Source organism: Emys orbicularis, chromosome 10 (assembly GCF_028017835.1).
Source record: "Emys orbicularis isolate rEmyOrb1 chromosome 10, rEmyOrb1.hap1, whole genome shotgun sequence".
In the NCBI taxonomy this organism is placed as follows: domain Eukaryota; kingdom Metazoa; phylum Chordata; order Testudines; family Emydidae; genus Emys; species Emys orbicularis.
Genome location: NC_088692.1, coordinates 75827170 through 75842241, shown reverse-complemented (window position 1 = coordinate 75842241; position 15072 = coordinate 75827170). Strand labels below are relative to the sequence as shown.

General features: G+C 48.5%; 1 protein-coding gene across 2 annotated transcripts in view; it reads left to right on the top strand.

The window, feature by feature from the left end:
• Positions 1-4565: 4565 nt before the first annotated feature.
• Positions 4566-15072, top strand: part of FANCI (FA complementation group I) — a 34428-nt gene continuing 23921 nt past the window's right edge. The window contains exons 1-11 of one of the 2 annotated variants that reach the window (XM_065412851.1): positions 4566-4664; positions 5945-6017; positions 7024-7154; positions 7623-7779; positions 10021-10078; positions 10689-10730; positions 12081-12204; positions 13189-13274; positions 13464-13596; positions 13911-14003; positions 14657-14793. In XM_065412851.1, coding sequence (XP_065268923.1) covers positions 4566-4664; positions 5945-6017; positions 7024-7154; positions 7623-7779; positions 10021-10078; positions 10689-10730; positions 12081-12204; positions 13189-13274; positions 13464-13596; positions 13911-14003; positions 14657-14793 — 1133 coding nt within the window. The remainder of the gene's footprint in view (positions 4665-5944; positions 6018-7023; positions 7155-7622; positions 7780-10020; positions 10079-10688; positions 10731-12080; positions 12205-13188; positions 13275-13463; positions 13597-13910; positions 14004-14656; positions 14794-15072) is intronic. The other variant, XM_065412852.1, reaches the window with a different exon arrangement.

The following is a 15072-nucleotide window of genomic DNA, read 5'->3' as shown; positions in this document are numbered from 1 at the left end:
CTGTTGGTAAGAGACAAGCTTTTGACCTACATGGAGCTCTTCTTGAGGTCTGGGAAAAGTACTTAGAATGTCACAACTAAATACAAGATCAAACCGTTTAGCAAAAGTAGTTAGCACAGGGATCGGCAACCTTTGGCACGCAGCCTGTCAGGGTAAGTCCCTGGCGGGCCGGGCCAGTTTGTTTACCTGCAGCGTCCGCAGGTTCGGATGATCGTGGCTCCCACTGGCCGCGGTTTACTGCTCCAGGCCAATGGGGGCTGCGGGAAGTGGCGCGGGCCACCTCTTCCCGCAACCCCCATTTGCCTGGAGCGGTGAGCCGTGATCAGCCAAACCTGCGGACACTGCAGGTAAACAAACTGCCCCGGCCCGCCAGGGGCTTACCCTGACGGGCCGCGTGCCAAAGGTTGCGGATCCCTGAGTTAGCACCTATTCTAAGTGACCATTCAAGAAGCTTGTCTCTCTCACTAACAGAAGTTGGTCCAATAAAAGATATTACCTCACCCACCCTGTTTCTCTAATATCCTGGGACCAACACGGCTACAACAACATTACATATAACTCCCGCCAGTAATTTCATCACTTCTTCAATCTAGTAAGCACTGAATAATGTGAAATGAGTTAGTGGTTCCAAAAAATCTCAGGATGAGAATCCTAACACATTTCAAATCTAACTGGATTCAAAGTGGTTCTATGTTCCTGAAATTCAAAGTGCTCCATTGCCCCCTGAGGGTAAAAGAGGGGGTTTATTTGTCAGTGTCTGTTCTACAAAAGCCCAATTGAGAGCAGATGTTGAAATGCATGTAAATGTGGTGGAGGTGGGGAAAAATGCATGAAAAACAAGCTTTGGGGAGCCTGACTTTCAGAGGATGAGTCTGGGAGAGCATTTCAGGCCCTGCTAGGAAAGCCTCAAACAGGAAACCCAGCAATGAGTGGAACCCAGGGAGCTGTTATTGGCTGGGGCCACTCTGAGAGCAGGATTGTTCAATTCTTATTAAGACATGGGGCGCGATAATGTATCCAGGGAGGTGGACATGTGTGTGACCCCTGTCACCCCCCCCCCCAAGAAGCAAGGAGGATTTGGGGTCTGTGTAGGGAAGCACTGAAATAGCCTCCTCTGTTTTGTTACTGAAAGTTCAGCTGGGAGATTTTTTTCAGTTGAATTCCATGCTGGCGAAAGGTGCTGGATTTAGGGCCCTAAAGAAAGAGTCCTCTGTTGACCCACTGAACAGGGATGGCACCCCTTTCCACTGCCCTGCCACTCCTTAGCTCAGCCTCTATGGCCCCTTCAGTCCTTGGCCTCTTCGCTGAGAGGGTTTTGCATAGGGTGACCATGGAGCCATGGCGCCCCGGGCAAACTTGTATTTTAGTGCCCTTGGCCCCCATGGGCATGGCATCCCCTCCTGTTGCCTCTGGCCCCCATGGGCTCCTAGCCTCTGCACAGTACCCCCTGTGCTCCTAACTCCTGCAACCCCCCTCCTGCACCCAAGTGGGGAAACTGATCTGGGTACATGGAGCAGCTGGCTTTACTGCTCCCCCCCTTGAACACTGCTCCTCTGTGCACCCCAGGGGGCTGGGAGGAGGGGAGTGAGGAGCGAAGTTAGGGTTCCCTGCATCCAGGTCACTATCCCCACCGGGGCTGCATAAGGGGAGGACAGGGGAGCAGCGGCTCCTGATGCCCACCTCACAGAGGTTGCAGAGGAATGTTGGGGGAGTGGGGAGCAGTATCTGTAGGGAACCGCTCACCTCCCTCCCACAATGTTCCTTCACCAGGAGGAACCAGGGAGAAATCTGGGTGTCCCCCCCACCCCACACACACGTGGCACTCCCCTGCCAGCCACTAGCAGCTTCTGACTCCACACCGGCAGCAGGTACCTCTGTGCTGCCACATGGCACGCCTTGACCATGGTGCTGCGGAGGTGGTTGCCCGGGTGACCCACCCCCACAGGGAAAATGGGACACCGCAGAGGGATAGCTCCCCCCTCCTGCTCCGAGAGCCCCCCCCGCTTCCCCCACCAAGGGGCCGGCCCGAGCCGCTTGCCCAAGCCCTGCCTCCCTCGCGGCGTGGGGCTGGCATCGCTGAAACCCCCCCCCCCCTTTTTGGCCAAGGGTGGGCTCGGGGCGGTGCCTGCGCTCCAGTGAAAACTCCTGGCCGGCAGCAGAGCGCCCCAGACAAAGGGGGTGACCGCCCTAGCTGGCCTTCGAGTTCGAGGGGGGCCCCGGGTAAATGAGACACAGCCGTCGCCAGCCCGGGCTGGATTCCGTGTGCCGGAGCCCCGGGGCGGTGGTCGCTGAGCGCCCCCCTCCTCGCGCCATCTTCATCGGCAGCTGCCCCGCGCCGCGGACAAGGGGAGATTCGAACCTGCGGAGGGCCTCTCAGGGAGTTGTATTACCCACGCGCCCTAGCGCATCCGGGTCCCGGCCCTCTCTCCGATGGGCGGGGCTGGCATATGGCTTTGAGGGCGGGCTCTGTTGGCATGGGTAACGGAAGTGAGCACGGGGAGGCGGGATCTGTTGCCAGGGGTAACGGACACGGAGTTCTCGGCGGGAGTTTCGGAGTCGCGGCCCGAGCGGGCATGCGACGAGAGCGGATTGCGGAAGCGGGCTCGGGGGTGAGAACGACCCGGGGCCATGGGGGGACGGGATTAGGATGGGAAGTGCCTGGAGCGAGGGCAGGGTGAGAGGCGGCTGCGGCGGCTGCTGGCTGTGAGGGCTTGTGGGGCTACAACAGGGAGTTACAGAGGGGGGGTGGGGTGGGGTTGCCTAGAGCCCAGTGTGGGATGGCTTAAAAAAAAAACACTTGCACACGTATGAAAAACTCCAGCTTCGGTGTCTTCCTCCTCTCCCCCCACTTGTCTCCCTGAACTAGGGTTGGGTGTGTTATTTACCTGGTGTCATGGGCCACTGAGAGGTCTGCCCAGGGCCGGCTCCAGGCACCAGCCCACCAAGCTGGTGCTTGGGGCGGCACCTGGAGGGGGGCGGCGCGGCGCTCCGGCCCGAGAGCGGGGCCGCGACTGGGCTCGCCGCCCTCCCCCCGGCGCTGCCTCTGGCCCCCGGGGAGAGCGGAGCCCCGGCCGGGCTCGCCGCCCTCCCCCCAGCGCTCTGGCCCCCGGGGAGAGCGGAGCCCCCGCGGGGCTCGCCGCCCTCCCCCCGGCGCTCTGGCCGCCGGGGCTCCGCTCTCCCCAGCGGGGCTCGCCGCCCTCCCCTGGGGGAGGGGGCGGCAGGAGGCTTTTTCGCCTGGGGCGGCAAAAAAGCCAGAGCCGGCCCTGGGTCTGCCCACAAGTTTCTGTGTTGCTTTGTCCTTTATTATCCCTGGGAATGTTTGCCTGGGAAGAGAGGTTTTTGTTCCTTCACCATAGGGGCTGTGTCGTGTTTTATTGTCAGTAGAGAACTGTATGTATCTGCTAATTCTGCATCTGAAATGTCATTCTTCACTGACATTGCAGATGTTTCTCAGAGATTGGGCAGCTGGGTTCTTATGGAGCAAAGATCCCTCCTGATAATTATAATTAAAAATAATTAAAATGAAAGCCCTCTCTTCCCCCTTTGTGCTGAGTGCTTCCTAATGTGAATCTTCTGGTTGTTTCAGAGGTGATGACAGCTCTATCTGGAATAAAGCTTTGAATCTCTGCATTTTTGTGAGGCCAGTCCTGTGCTGCTTTGTGTTGTCTTTTCTGTTCAATTGCTCGTCATTCCACATCCTTTTGAACTTTCAGGCCAGAGATGTGATGGCCAGCCAATTAAAAAACAGACTGTTAAGGGGTGAAACTCTGATAGAATGCCCTATACCAGACAGAATGTCCTAACTGAGAATGCTGCTGTACTTTGAATGACTTATGTTAACAGGATGCTTGGTTGGTACTACACTAACATTCTGTGTCTGGTTACAATTCTGCTTCAGTGATTTCTCCCCATACCTTTTTGGTGCTGCCTATAGTTGGTTAGTTGTTGACCAGTGCCATTTCCTAGTTATGAGTCCCATCAGGAGCGGCGCCAAGGTTTTTGCCGCCCTTGGCGGCAGCGCTCCTCCACAGTAATTGGCGGCAGCTCCTACTCTGAAGCTGCGTTCTCGGCGGCGGGGGTCCTTCCACTCCAGGTCTTCGGGGCACTTCGGCGGTGGGTCCCGGAGCGAGTGAAGGACCCGCTGCCGAATTTCCGCCAAAGACCCGGAGCGGAAGAAGCCCCTCGCCGCTGAAATTCCGCAGAGGGCGGCGAAATGCCGCCCCCCACATCCTGCCGCCCTAGGCGACCGCCTAGGGTCGCCTAGTGGAAGCGCCGGCCCTGATTCCCATCCTTTCTCTCATATGCCATTGCTGTGATGTTTCCATTGTTTTAACTTGTACATTGAGAGAGATTTCTGTAAAAGACTCATTATAAAATCGAATTGTGTTGTAATGGAGAATTGATGAATGGGGGGAGTTATTCCTTGAAAATCCTCTTGAATAATATTTTTCTGCACAGGTTTATTGTGGGGAAGTACTAGGTGGTTTCCTGTATTATTCCCCAAGTGCTAATGCTGCTGTCATTTTCCAGATCACATTCAATGTGTGACTGTGCTGCAAAGTCTAATGACACGAGCTACAATGGACCAGAAAATCTTATCTCTAGCAGCAGAAGATGCACTAGACAGACTTCAGGAATGTCTGCAAAACCTGAAGGACAGTGAGGTGAGTTGCATATTTCTGAACATTTGAGGCTTTACTTGGATTCTGTGCATGGGTTGTAGCAGGAGAAAATGGCTGCTAGAATTTTCCTTCATTTGAAGATGTTGTAAAAGTGTGCCCCTACCAATTCACTGGACATTTGAGGTGAAAAAAATAACCGTAAGATGGTACTCTGAATGAATAGTTCTGGCTGTGTACTGAGTTTCCAAAGGCTAAAGAAGAACTTGGAATGGATTGGAGCTGTGGTGTATGTTCTATGGCAGGGGAGGGCAAACTACGGCTCGCGGGTCGAATCCGGCCGGCCAGGGCTTTCAATTCAGCCCGCGGGGTTACCAGCCCCGTGGCGCAGTGGGGCTAAGGCAGGGTCCCTGCGGCCTGTGGTGGTGGTAGGGGGCAGATGGCTCTGAGCGCTGCCTTCGCCTGCAGGCACCGCCCCCCACAGCTCCCATTGGCCAGGAACGGGGAACCGTGGCCAATGGGAACTTTGGGGGTGGTACCCACAGGCGAGGGCACCGCGCAGTGGAGCCGGCTGCCCCACCCCACCCCCAGGAGCCACTGCTGGACCTGCTGGCCACTTCTGGGAGTGGCGTGGGACCAGGGCAGGCAGGAAGCCTGCCTTAGTACCGCTGTGCGCCGCTGCCACCCTGGAGCCGCTCAAGGTAAGCAGTGCTGGGCTGGAACCCGCACCCCGAACCTCTCCTGCACCCCTGCCCTGAGGCCCCTAACCCCCGGCCTTGAGTCCCCTACCCTGAGCCCTCTCCTGCACCCCAGCCCCTTGCCCTGAGACTCTTCCTGCACACCACACTCCCTCCCACACTCCGCACTCCCTCCCACACTCCAACCCCCTGCCCCAGCCCTACATTCATGGCCCTGCATACAATTTCCCCACCCAGATGTGGTCCTTGGGCCAAAAAGTTTGCCCACCCTGTTCTATGGTGTACCCAGATTGGGAACTGATTTAGGACTGCCTTGTGCCTTGATATGTTCTCTGATAGGCTACAGATCAATGTAATGCTATTAGGAGGGTTGTAGTTAGGTTTATGCACTCTATAGGGATGGAGAAATGTCTGACATTGCTGTCAGTCATGGTGCAATATAACAATATGGCAAGGTGTTCAGGTGCAGGATAATAGCTATGTGAGTCCCAGCCGTTTTGTTGTGGAATTAGTTCCTGGACAGGCAGTGCTTTTCCTAGAAGGGGATGGGGTGAACCTGCAAATGTAAATGTTGGAAGTGTGGAAATAAGCAACTGGTATCTTACAGCTGTTTCCTTCTGGTTGCAGCTTGATGACCTTATTACGAGGCAGGCTGTGAAGGGAAAGGAGACTGCTGTACTGCTGAGGGGAATCTTTAAAGGTAATGGGACAACTTGGGTTTCATTGACCTCTGGATGGCTTACTTTCAGAAGGCTCTTGGCTTGCCCATATAGATAAGTAGGTAAGTGGGCAACTGAACTAGGTCTTCTAGATATCGTGGAAGAAGTAGGTTTTCGGGTAAAATGCTGAACATCTCTCTCTGTGATTCTATCTAAATCCAAGCAGTCAGGCTTCCTGACCTTGGGATCAATTGAATGTGGCAATGTTACACATGTATTGGGGAAGGGGAAATAGGTCTAACCCAGGGATCGGCAACCTTTGGCCCGTGGCCCGCCAGGGAAAGCCGCTGGCAGGCCGGGACAGTTTGTTTACCTGCAGCGCCTGTAGGTTCAGCCGATCGCAACTCCCACTGGCCGCGGTTCGCCGTCCCAGGCCAATGGGGGCTGCGGGAAGGGTGGCCAGCACATCCCTCGGCCCGCACCGCTTCCCGCAGCCCCCATTGGCCCGGGACAGCGAACCGCGGCCAGTGGGAGCTGCGATCAGCTGAACCTGTAGATGCTGCAGGTAAACAAACCGTCCCGGCCTGCCAGGAGCTTTCCCTGGCGGGCCGCTGGCCAAAGGTTGCCGATCCCTGGTCTAACCTAAGTTTTCTCAGATACCACAAATGCACTCAGGAATTAGCTAAGTTCTTTAAGAGTAGCCCTAGTTTAGGGAGCCTCTAATAGGATGTGAGTAGATTCTGAGCTGGCCTGCTGAATTGGTGAACTGTCAAGCTGGCCCCTTTTAAAATCTGCATTTCCCGCCTCTGGAAAATCTGCCTGAGTGTCACAAGCAGTAACAGGATGGGTAAGAGAAGAATTTCAGATCTTTGATTCTAGCTGTTCCTATTTTCTTTTTCTTCTGGTTTTATCAGACAGATGAATGGGGGTAAAGTCTGGTCCTTCCACTTGTGATCCATTTCCTATAACTTAATAAGATATTAATCTAAATAACATTTTTTTCCTTTCCCTTTTTGTTTCCTCCCCCCGCTCTCCTCCTTCAATAAGGTTCCCCTTGCTCTCAGCAGAATGGTGTTCTAAGGAGACTCCAGGTTTACAAACATTGTATCCAACTGGTGGAGTCGGGGGACCTGCAGTTGGACATAGTGTCAGAGATCATAGGGCTGCTGATGCTGGAGGTAGGTGCTCATTTAGAGTGGCTTATATGGGGCCTATTGGGTCTAGGTGGGAGGGGAAGTGCCCTTTTACCTGTGAGGTGTGTATTCCAATTATTAATTAGGCCACTGGGAAAAATGAGTGGGTCACCTGCTTGAGTCTCACCCAGGATGAGGTTAGTTAATGTTTGGAAAGTGTTATCTGTGTGATTATCAGAGTTGGATGTTTGTACTGGGAAGTAGTTCAGACTCTCCAATCCCTTGACTTAGTCAACATGACTTATCCCCATTTCTAATGGCCTGTGTGACACACTGTGTTTCAGGGTGACTTCCTCTACTAACTAATATTGGGCTGCACCAGCAGTCTTTAATGTGGTTCTCATTGGCTTCTTGAGAGTATACTTGCTTTCCTTTAATCACTTGTATTTATGTCTGGAGTTTTCTAGTGCATCTCCTCATACTCGTTTTTAAAAAAAAAAAATCTTTTATCAGGCTCGTCAATTACCAGGCGCTGCATTGGCTGAACTGGCCACTCTGTTTGTTGATGTTATTAAAGGAGGAAGCCTGTCTAATGGGAAATCCTTGGAGTTGTTTTCCACAGTTCTTACTGCACTGGCTACCTCGAAAGAAAGCCTGGTTTATGGGAAAGGTAATCCCTTTGTTTCTCACTCACTGCCCAATCCTTTGTGGGGTGGAAAGGGAGGGGTAGTTTTAAATTGTTGGATGCCAAGTAATTTCATTTTAAAAATTACTATAAATATTTAAAGAAACATGAAATGATAGGCCGGCTCTTACTAATTGTTTCTCTTACTGCCAGCTCAGGGATGTGAGTCCCACTACTTAGTCACAGGGAGTCTTTTGCATACCTTAGCGGATACCATGATCAAGACCAAGCAAAATAATCACAAATTATTAACCAGGGCTATTTTTTTTATTAGAGAAAGAAAAAATATTAAACAACACAAATGATAAACTGGTTATTTCTGTTATAATCTCTTCTGTATGTTTCTGGGGAGAGCTTTTAACAGATTACACCGTTGAGCGTGAGCCCTGCCTTTGGTGGGTCACACTGCTCTTGGTAATGTGACACCAAAGTATATTGTTTCTCCAAACTATTGTGAATTTAGTTTTAGTATCTTATTAGATACTTACAACTGTTTATGTAGGGCAAAATAATTTAAGGTCTGGTAAGAAGCCTGTCTCGTTAATAATAACCTTAACAGTTTATAATTAGGCAAAGAAAGCAATCTTAACTAAATCTTTTGAAATAAAACAAAATATTTTTAAACTAGTTAGGTAGAAGAAGCCTTTTAAGGAGCTGTCTTAAAACAGGTCAATTATGAATATTAAGAATCTAAATCCAGCTAAGTTCCACTATTTCTCCGTTTATCAGTGATTGGCCCCCATCTCCTCTCCACAAATACATGGTCTAACCATCTGGTGTTTAACAGAGAAACAGTTAGTCATTTAAGTGATAGCAGCATTTTCCTATCCCAAAAATGTCAGTACAAGAGTTTAAATCTAACCCCTTGACAATGTTTTAGTTAACTTTCTCTCATCAATCCTTGATGAGGTTTTTGGGGAGGTTTTTCCGGGGCTAGTTTATTCTTGAGTCTTCTCTGTTTTTCTTAGCTGTCTGTGACTTGTGGAGTGCTTGCTGTCTAAACTAGCCCAGGGTATGTGTATGGGGTGCTCACTTCAGAGTCTTTTATACCCTTCTCCTTCCTATTTTCATGACACTATAGGAAAACACACCCCTTTCGGGCTTGTTTAGCTTCAAGTGGGTTGCTGTCACTCTTTCATTGGCTCCATGCCTTCCTGGGTAGTCCTTAGGAGCCCCTTCATCTTATGAATATGCAGTTTATTAATGAATATGCAACATTTCTTTAATTGCCTCTGTTTTTCTGGCAGGAAAGCATCAGATAACTTTCAAAGCTAGCTTTAACTTTTTCTTTTCATTCAGTACATTCTCTGAGATATTCTTTCAGTTTTATTAGAGTTTGACAGGAAATTTAAATTCTGTTTTCAGAAAGTGCAAACGCTCCTGTTCTTTCTATAAAAAGGTTTTGTTCTCAAAACAGTCTTTGAAAGTTAAATAACTTTTAGAAATTCTTTAACTTTCAGTTGTTAATTCTACACAACAGTTTTTGGAGGATGATTTTTCTTGCCTCCCTGAGTTGGATGAGGGTTTGCTTGTTCACTGCAAGCAATTAATTAATTCCCTGTTAACATAAATATTCTATATTTAAATGGCTTGTTACACTTGTCTAGCAAGGTAATTAGATTCCATGTTGGTACATAAAGCATTTTACCATTTACGTAGCAGTGATATTAGAAGCTTTGCATTTAGCTAACATATTTGCAAATTTATGCCTTTTGCAAAGGTGCTTGTTATTTCAACTTTTAAGATATAAACAAAAGTTTAAAACATTTCCAACTGTACATGTTTTTCCTGGAGTTTCAAAAATACAAGCAGAGATTTTCCTTTTTAAAATAAATGGGGTTGGTATGGACACTTCCATAGATTTATGGTTCCACATTCCTTTTTACGATTAGGCCTCTACCTAAAACATGGATGTTTTACAGTTTTCCTTCTTGATGTTTGCTATCCTTGGGAGATAGAAGTAGAAACCTTCTGGAATGTCTTTGATTAGCATTAACGTTTTGTTACTTAACTAGCTAAATACATGTATTGTTGTATTTCCAAGCATTCTGGCTATAACATACTTGTAGCTATACCTTAATATTCTGTAAAGGAGCAAACAAGCTTGTAATGACCTAATAAAATAGTTGTAATTGTATTAATATAATTTTTGCATCAACATTAAGGTCTCTCTCCTACACCTTCCTTTCACTGGAATCTGCTTCTAAATGCCTTTTGCTTCTCCAGGTGAGCTGAGTGGGGGAGAGTTTAAAAAGCAGTTGATCAATACCCTCTGCTCCAGCAGGTGTGTACATCTCCTCTTCATTTCTATTTGTTAATTTAAGAATTGTTATGCATCAATCAGCATCTGGACTTTTTACAAAAAAATCTATCTACTACCCACCTGCTATAAAATGAAACACTAGCCTCAGTCTAAAACCCCAGCTGCTTCTGCAATTCTAAGAAAAGTCTGCAGCCAAACTGGCCAAATAATGCCCTTTACATTGTGCTTTGCAGAGTTCCCAACCTGGGCTGGAGAATCCCCTCCACTTTGTCCTGTTCTACTTCCTTTAAATCTCACCCCCTATGAGAGCTGGCAGTGTGGTGACTTCTCCAGCCTGGAGGGCAGGTGACCCACCTGCACCACTGCTGCATGAATTGGCCTCAAGGGGTGCTTCGGTCTTTCCCTTTGGTTTTTCTGTTTATTGTCATGAGGAGAAGAGCAGCCAATCAGAGCCATTCCAATTATTGATGAGTAGCTGGTAACAGTTGTGAATTTTAGTGCAAATCAGGCTTCTTTTCTTACTTTGAGATAGTAACAGAAGAACTGTAGAAATGTACTAAATTCGGGGGTGGGAGGAGAACAACCAGCAATTCTGCCCTTTCTCAGGCTCTTTGTTCTTTTGTTTGACCAGGTGGGATCATCAGTGTGTCATTCATCTCACCAACATGTTCAGGTAAATTCCCCCACCCCAGTGTTTTCTTATTTTCCATCTATTTCTGCCTCCTGTTTCACAAGCAACTTGGGGACTGTGCATCAGTAACCTGCCAGTTGCACCTTCGGTATCACATGGGTGCTGAGCGTATCCATTGGGCGTGTTTGGGTACTGCACGCAGCCTGCTAAACATGCCCCAGGGACAGCACTGGCTGTGCCATTTCTCCCAGAGTCTCACTTGGCTCGGTATCTGCTGCTTGCTGTTGAGGAATAGGGACACTTGACATGTCTTCCCTTGTTCACATCAAAAGTATAAATATGTGCGAAACCAGGGTCTATGTCCCCTTGGTGTTTGCAGATACCTTTCCTTAGCCTTAGGGGGAGTTATGCATGTGCTTCAAGGGAAGGCTAGAGACTCTAATGCTCAGTGTAGGTTGTGGAGGAGCCATTTGAAAAATAGGTAGGATTCTTCTCCCCACCCACCACTCTTACTTCCTTAGTTAGCCTCTTAGGGCACACCAAGTGGGGAGTTAAATTAATCATTTAACAGGGAACATCAATTGTGTTAGTAGTTCATAACTAGGGTTACTGTTCTGTCACGGAATCCGTGACTTCCAGTGACCTCCGTGGCTTGAGCCTGCAGTGCCTGGGAGTTGCAGGGTCCCTCAATCGCATGTGGTGGCTGGGAACTGTGGGGCCCCAGCTGCCACGGGCAGCGGGGGAGCCCCACAGCTCTCAGCCACCGCCATTGGGACCACTGCAGGCGGCCGGGGTGCCCCGGAGCTCCCGGACAGGTCCCCAGGGGTGGTGTGGGGACCCCGCAGCTCCCCATCTTGACATACATATTTTTAGTAAAAGTCATGGATAGGTCACGGGCTTCCGTGAATTTTTTCTTTATTGCCCATGACCTGTCCGTGATTTTTACTAAAAATATACATGACAAAATCTTAGTCTTATTCATAATGTGTATTTTGTACCTGCCAATTCCATGTATATGCCTGGCTATTCAGCCCTCTCTCCTTGAGTGCAGGGGACTCTGGGCTCGGTCATGGCTTTGATTCCTTGTATCTTGAAAAGTTGGCACTATCCATTCATGTGCAAGCACAGTGTGCGGGAGGCTTTGTGATGTGCAACTTGTGCTGGAGTTCAGAATGTGAACCTGAGTTTCTGAGGCAGTTGCAGGGAGCTGAGGGGTCTATGGCAATAACTTCTATCTAGGACTTCAGGTAGCTTTTTTGGTCCCTGTGGTGCGCCTTTGGGAATGCTAGAGTACTACTGGCTAGTTCAAAGATTGAACCTGCTATGGTATTCTAAAGGAAGCAGGGTTGGGAACTGAATGGCAATGACTGGTCTGAACCTTTGATTCTTCAGGGACATCCCATTAAGTGCAGAAGAACTGCAGTTTGTCGTGGAAAAGGTCCTGAGGATGTTCTCCAAGTTAGACCTCCAAGAAATTCCTCCTCTGGTTTATCAACTGCTGCTGCTCTCTGCAAAGGTAAAACCCCAAAGGAAGTTGGTGAAGCTCTCCAAGCCAGAATTTGCATCTAATCACTATAGCAGATATGTACTGCGTGCACATATGAGAGAAAATACACAAAGTGAGCTATGGATTGAATCATGCAGGGGATCAAAATTTAGTTCTCAGCTGGATAGCTCACTCCCATGGCTGATGGAAGGTGGGAGCAGGCTCTGCTGTGGGGGATAGGGAGATGGTGGAAAGCATCTCACTGAGGAGGGGATCATTCCCACTTCTCCTCAACTGAAAGGAGGATGACTGTGACATGGAGTCTTTGGAGAAGAAAGCAGTGGGTACAGTTCCAAAATATAATAGGCAAGGTACCTATTAGTCTTCCTAGACATGGACTCCATCTCTCTGCTCAGGGGGTTGCCTGTTCTAGTATGTTCATGGTTCACATAGTGTCACCTGCCTCTGGGTTGTGGTCTGGATCAATCTTAAAGGAGGTCTCATTTCTGTGCCCCTGTTCCAAGCAGCTGCTGCCAGTGAGGTACCTGCCATTTAGTTGGGACAGGGTGGCTGTTCCACTCCCATACTTGTTGCTATTATTCCATGAATGACTCAATAAAAGAATGATCCATCCGGAGATGGTCTCTACCTGTATTGTGGGAGGCCGTTTGGATTCACTAGCTCAAGTCTAGAGTCTCAGTTACTGTTTTAGGGCTTTCCAGCTGCTCTGAATGGACTTGTCACTTAAAGGAACCATTCTAATGAAAAACCTTTTCTTTATAAGTGCTGTACAAAGGAATATACAAATAATACAGTGATTAATTGCTCTACCCCAGAAATGCACTGCACACAATGACTTAGCATGGGAAATTAAAAATATTATGAAACTAGCATTGCAAGGGGAAATCAGGGAAGCAGACTGCAATTCCCTGGGGGCTGTGGTGTCTCAGGGTATTACAGAACGCGCAATAGATTAATATAGTTTATGCTGCTTTGCTATGTCCCGCCTTCCAGGGCAGTAAGAAGACTGTTTTGGAAGGAATCATCACTTTTTTCAACCAGTTGGATAAAAGGCAAAAAGAAGAGCAGAGGATTCCAGAGTAAGTCCTTTCCTATAATTGTCTTCCTTTGCTGCCTGGGTATTTGTAACCCTCCCTGCCTTACCTGACACCCCTCTTGTATGAACTATGCCAAGTCCTGCACCAATGTGTCCTGGTCAGTGCTTTTGAGATGGTGTGCATCAATTACAACAGGGATTGTAACTTAGGGTTTTCTACTATGTCTTCCAGGTCAGTGGACCTTGAAGCTGCCACGGTGCCTCTAGACCAACTCCGTCATGTGGAAGGCACTATCATTCTTCATATTATCTCTGTTATCAACCTGGACCAGGATCTCGGCAGGGAACTAATCAAACTACTAAAGGTACAGCAAATGCAGAGCACACTGTTAGAGCTTTTTGGGGCACGAGAGAGGGGTTTTTAACCTAGAGGGTAGGTTTAGCAGGTTATCTTTATGTAGGATTTGAAATTGTTAATACCACTATGGCTGTCAAAAACATATATAGTGATTCAGTGCGTTTGGGGTAAGAGATTCCCCCACAACCTAGGTCAACTCTGGGGTAGCATAACACCAGTCTGGCCTAAACTAGCAATGATGGCTTCCTTGATGTTGCAAGAAGCTTCATTAAATCATAAATAACAAGGTCTTTGATTGTCCTGTCTCTTGATGTTTCCTAGGCTGAACAGCAAAGGGACCCAGGCAAGACCCTTTGTCCTTTCAGTGTGGCTCTTGTGCTCTCAGTGGCAATAAAACACAGATTTGTAGAGCAGGTATGTTTTACTTATGTGTAACCTAAGGATTCTTTTTGCATAAAGCTTCCTTGTCTGTGCGTTGTGCTCACAGGGTGTGTGTGTGTGTGTGTGTGTGTGTGTGTGTGTGCATATTATGCTCCCTTTTCAGTATAGTTCAAAAATGAACTCTTGGTAATAACAAAAGAAACAAATACTGTTGGATGGATTGGGAGTCATGCTTCTTGGCTCTTGAGCACTGGAGCATCCTTGTCATCAAGGAGAGGGGTTTATCCTCCCATTCTTGTGCCTCGCCTATTATGGCACAGCCTCCAGAGAGACCTCTCATCTAATAATATAATTACATGACGGCATGAATGGGGGGAAAGGAGTGTAATGGGGTGAGGATGACAGCAACTTAGCCCTCCGAAAACCAAAATGAATATGTCCAAATGTAGGTGCTGGGTGACCGTATGCCACCCTCCTGGGTCATGTATCTTGGCTGCATCTGTGAGTAACGTGGGGAACAACCATCCTGGAGAAGGAATGTATTGAGATATGTTGGCAGAGCTGTGTGAGCAGCTGGCACTGACACTTCCTATACTGTGCTTGCTCTAGATGGTTCTCTCACTTGGCGGTTACCTGTGGAAATGGCTCTGGACAGACTCCTCACTCACACCATTTTTATGTTTCAGGTGTTTGACTTTCTGAAAATGTCAATTGTGAGAAGCTGCAAGGACCTGCAGTTCCTCCAGGGCTCAAAATTCCTGCAGGATTTGTTTCCTCAACAGTATGATGTAGCATCCATAATCCTGGAAGTGGTGGAAAACAGGTTTGCTTTTGGGAGCACGCTACCCAGAGCTGAAGAGCTTTTGGGAGGGAGCAGGGTCTTGGCCTAGATAGAAATGTGATGGGATTCTAACTATTACTGAAAACTGATTTCAAACCCCAAACCTTATTTCATAGCTTTATATAAGAGACCTTTGAAAAAATATACATTTGCACAGATGTTTCCTAAGTTTCAGCCATGTGTGATGCAGAGTGGCTGAATTATAAATCACTAACCACCAACTTCCTACTGGGAATGGTAGCTGACCATTTACAGTAATGC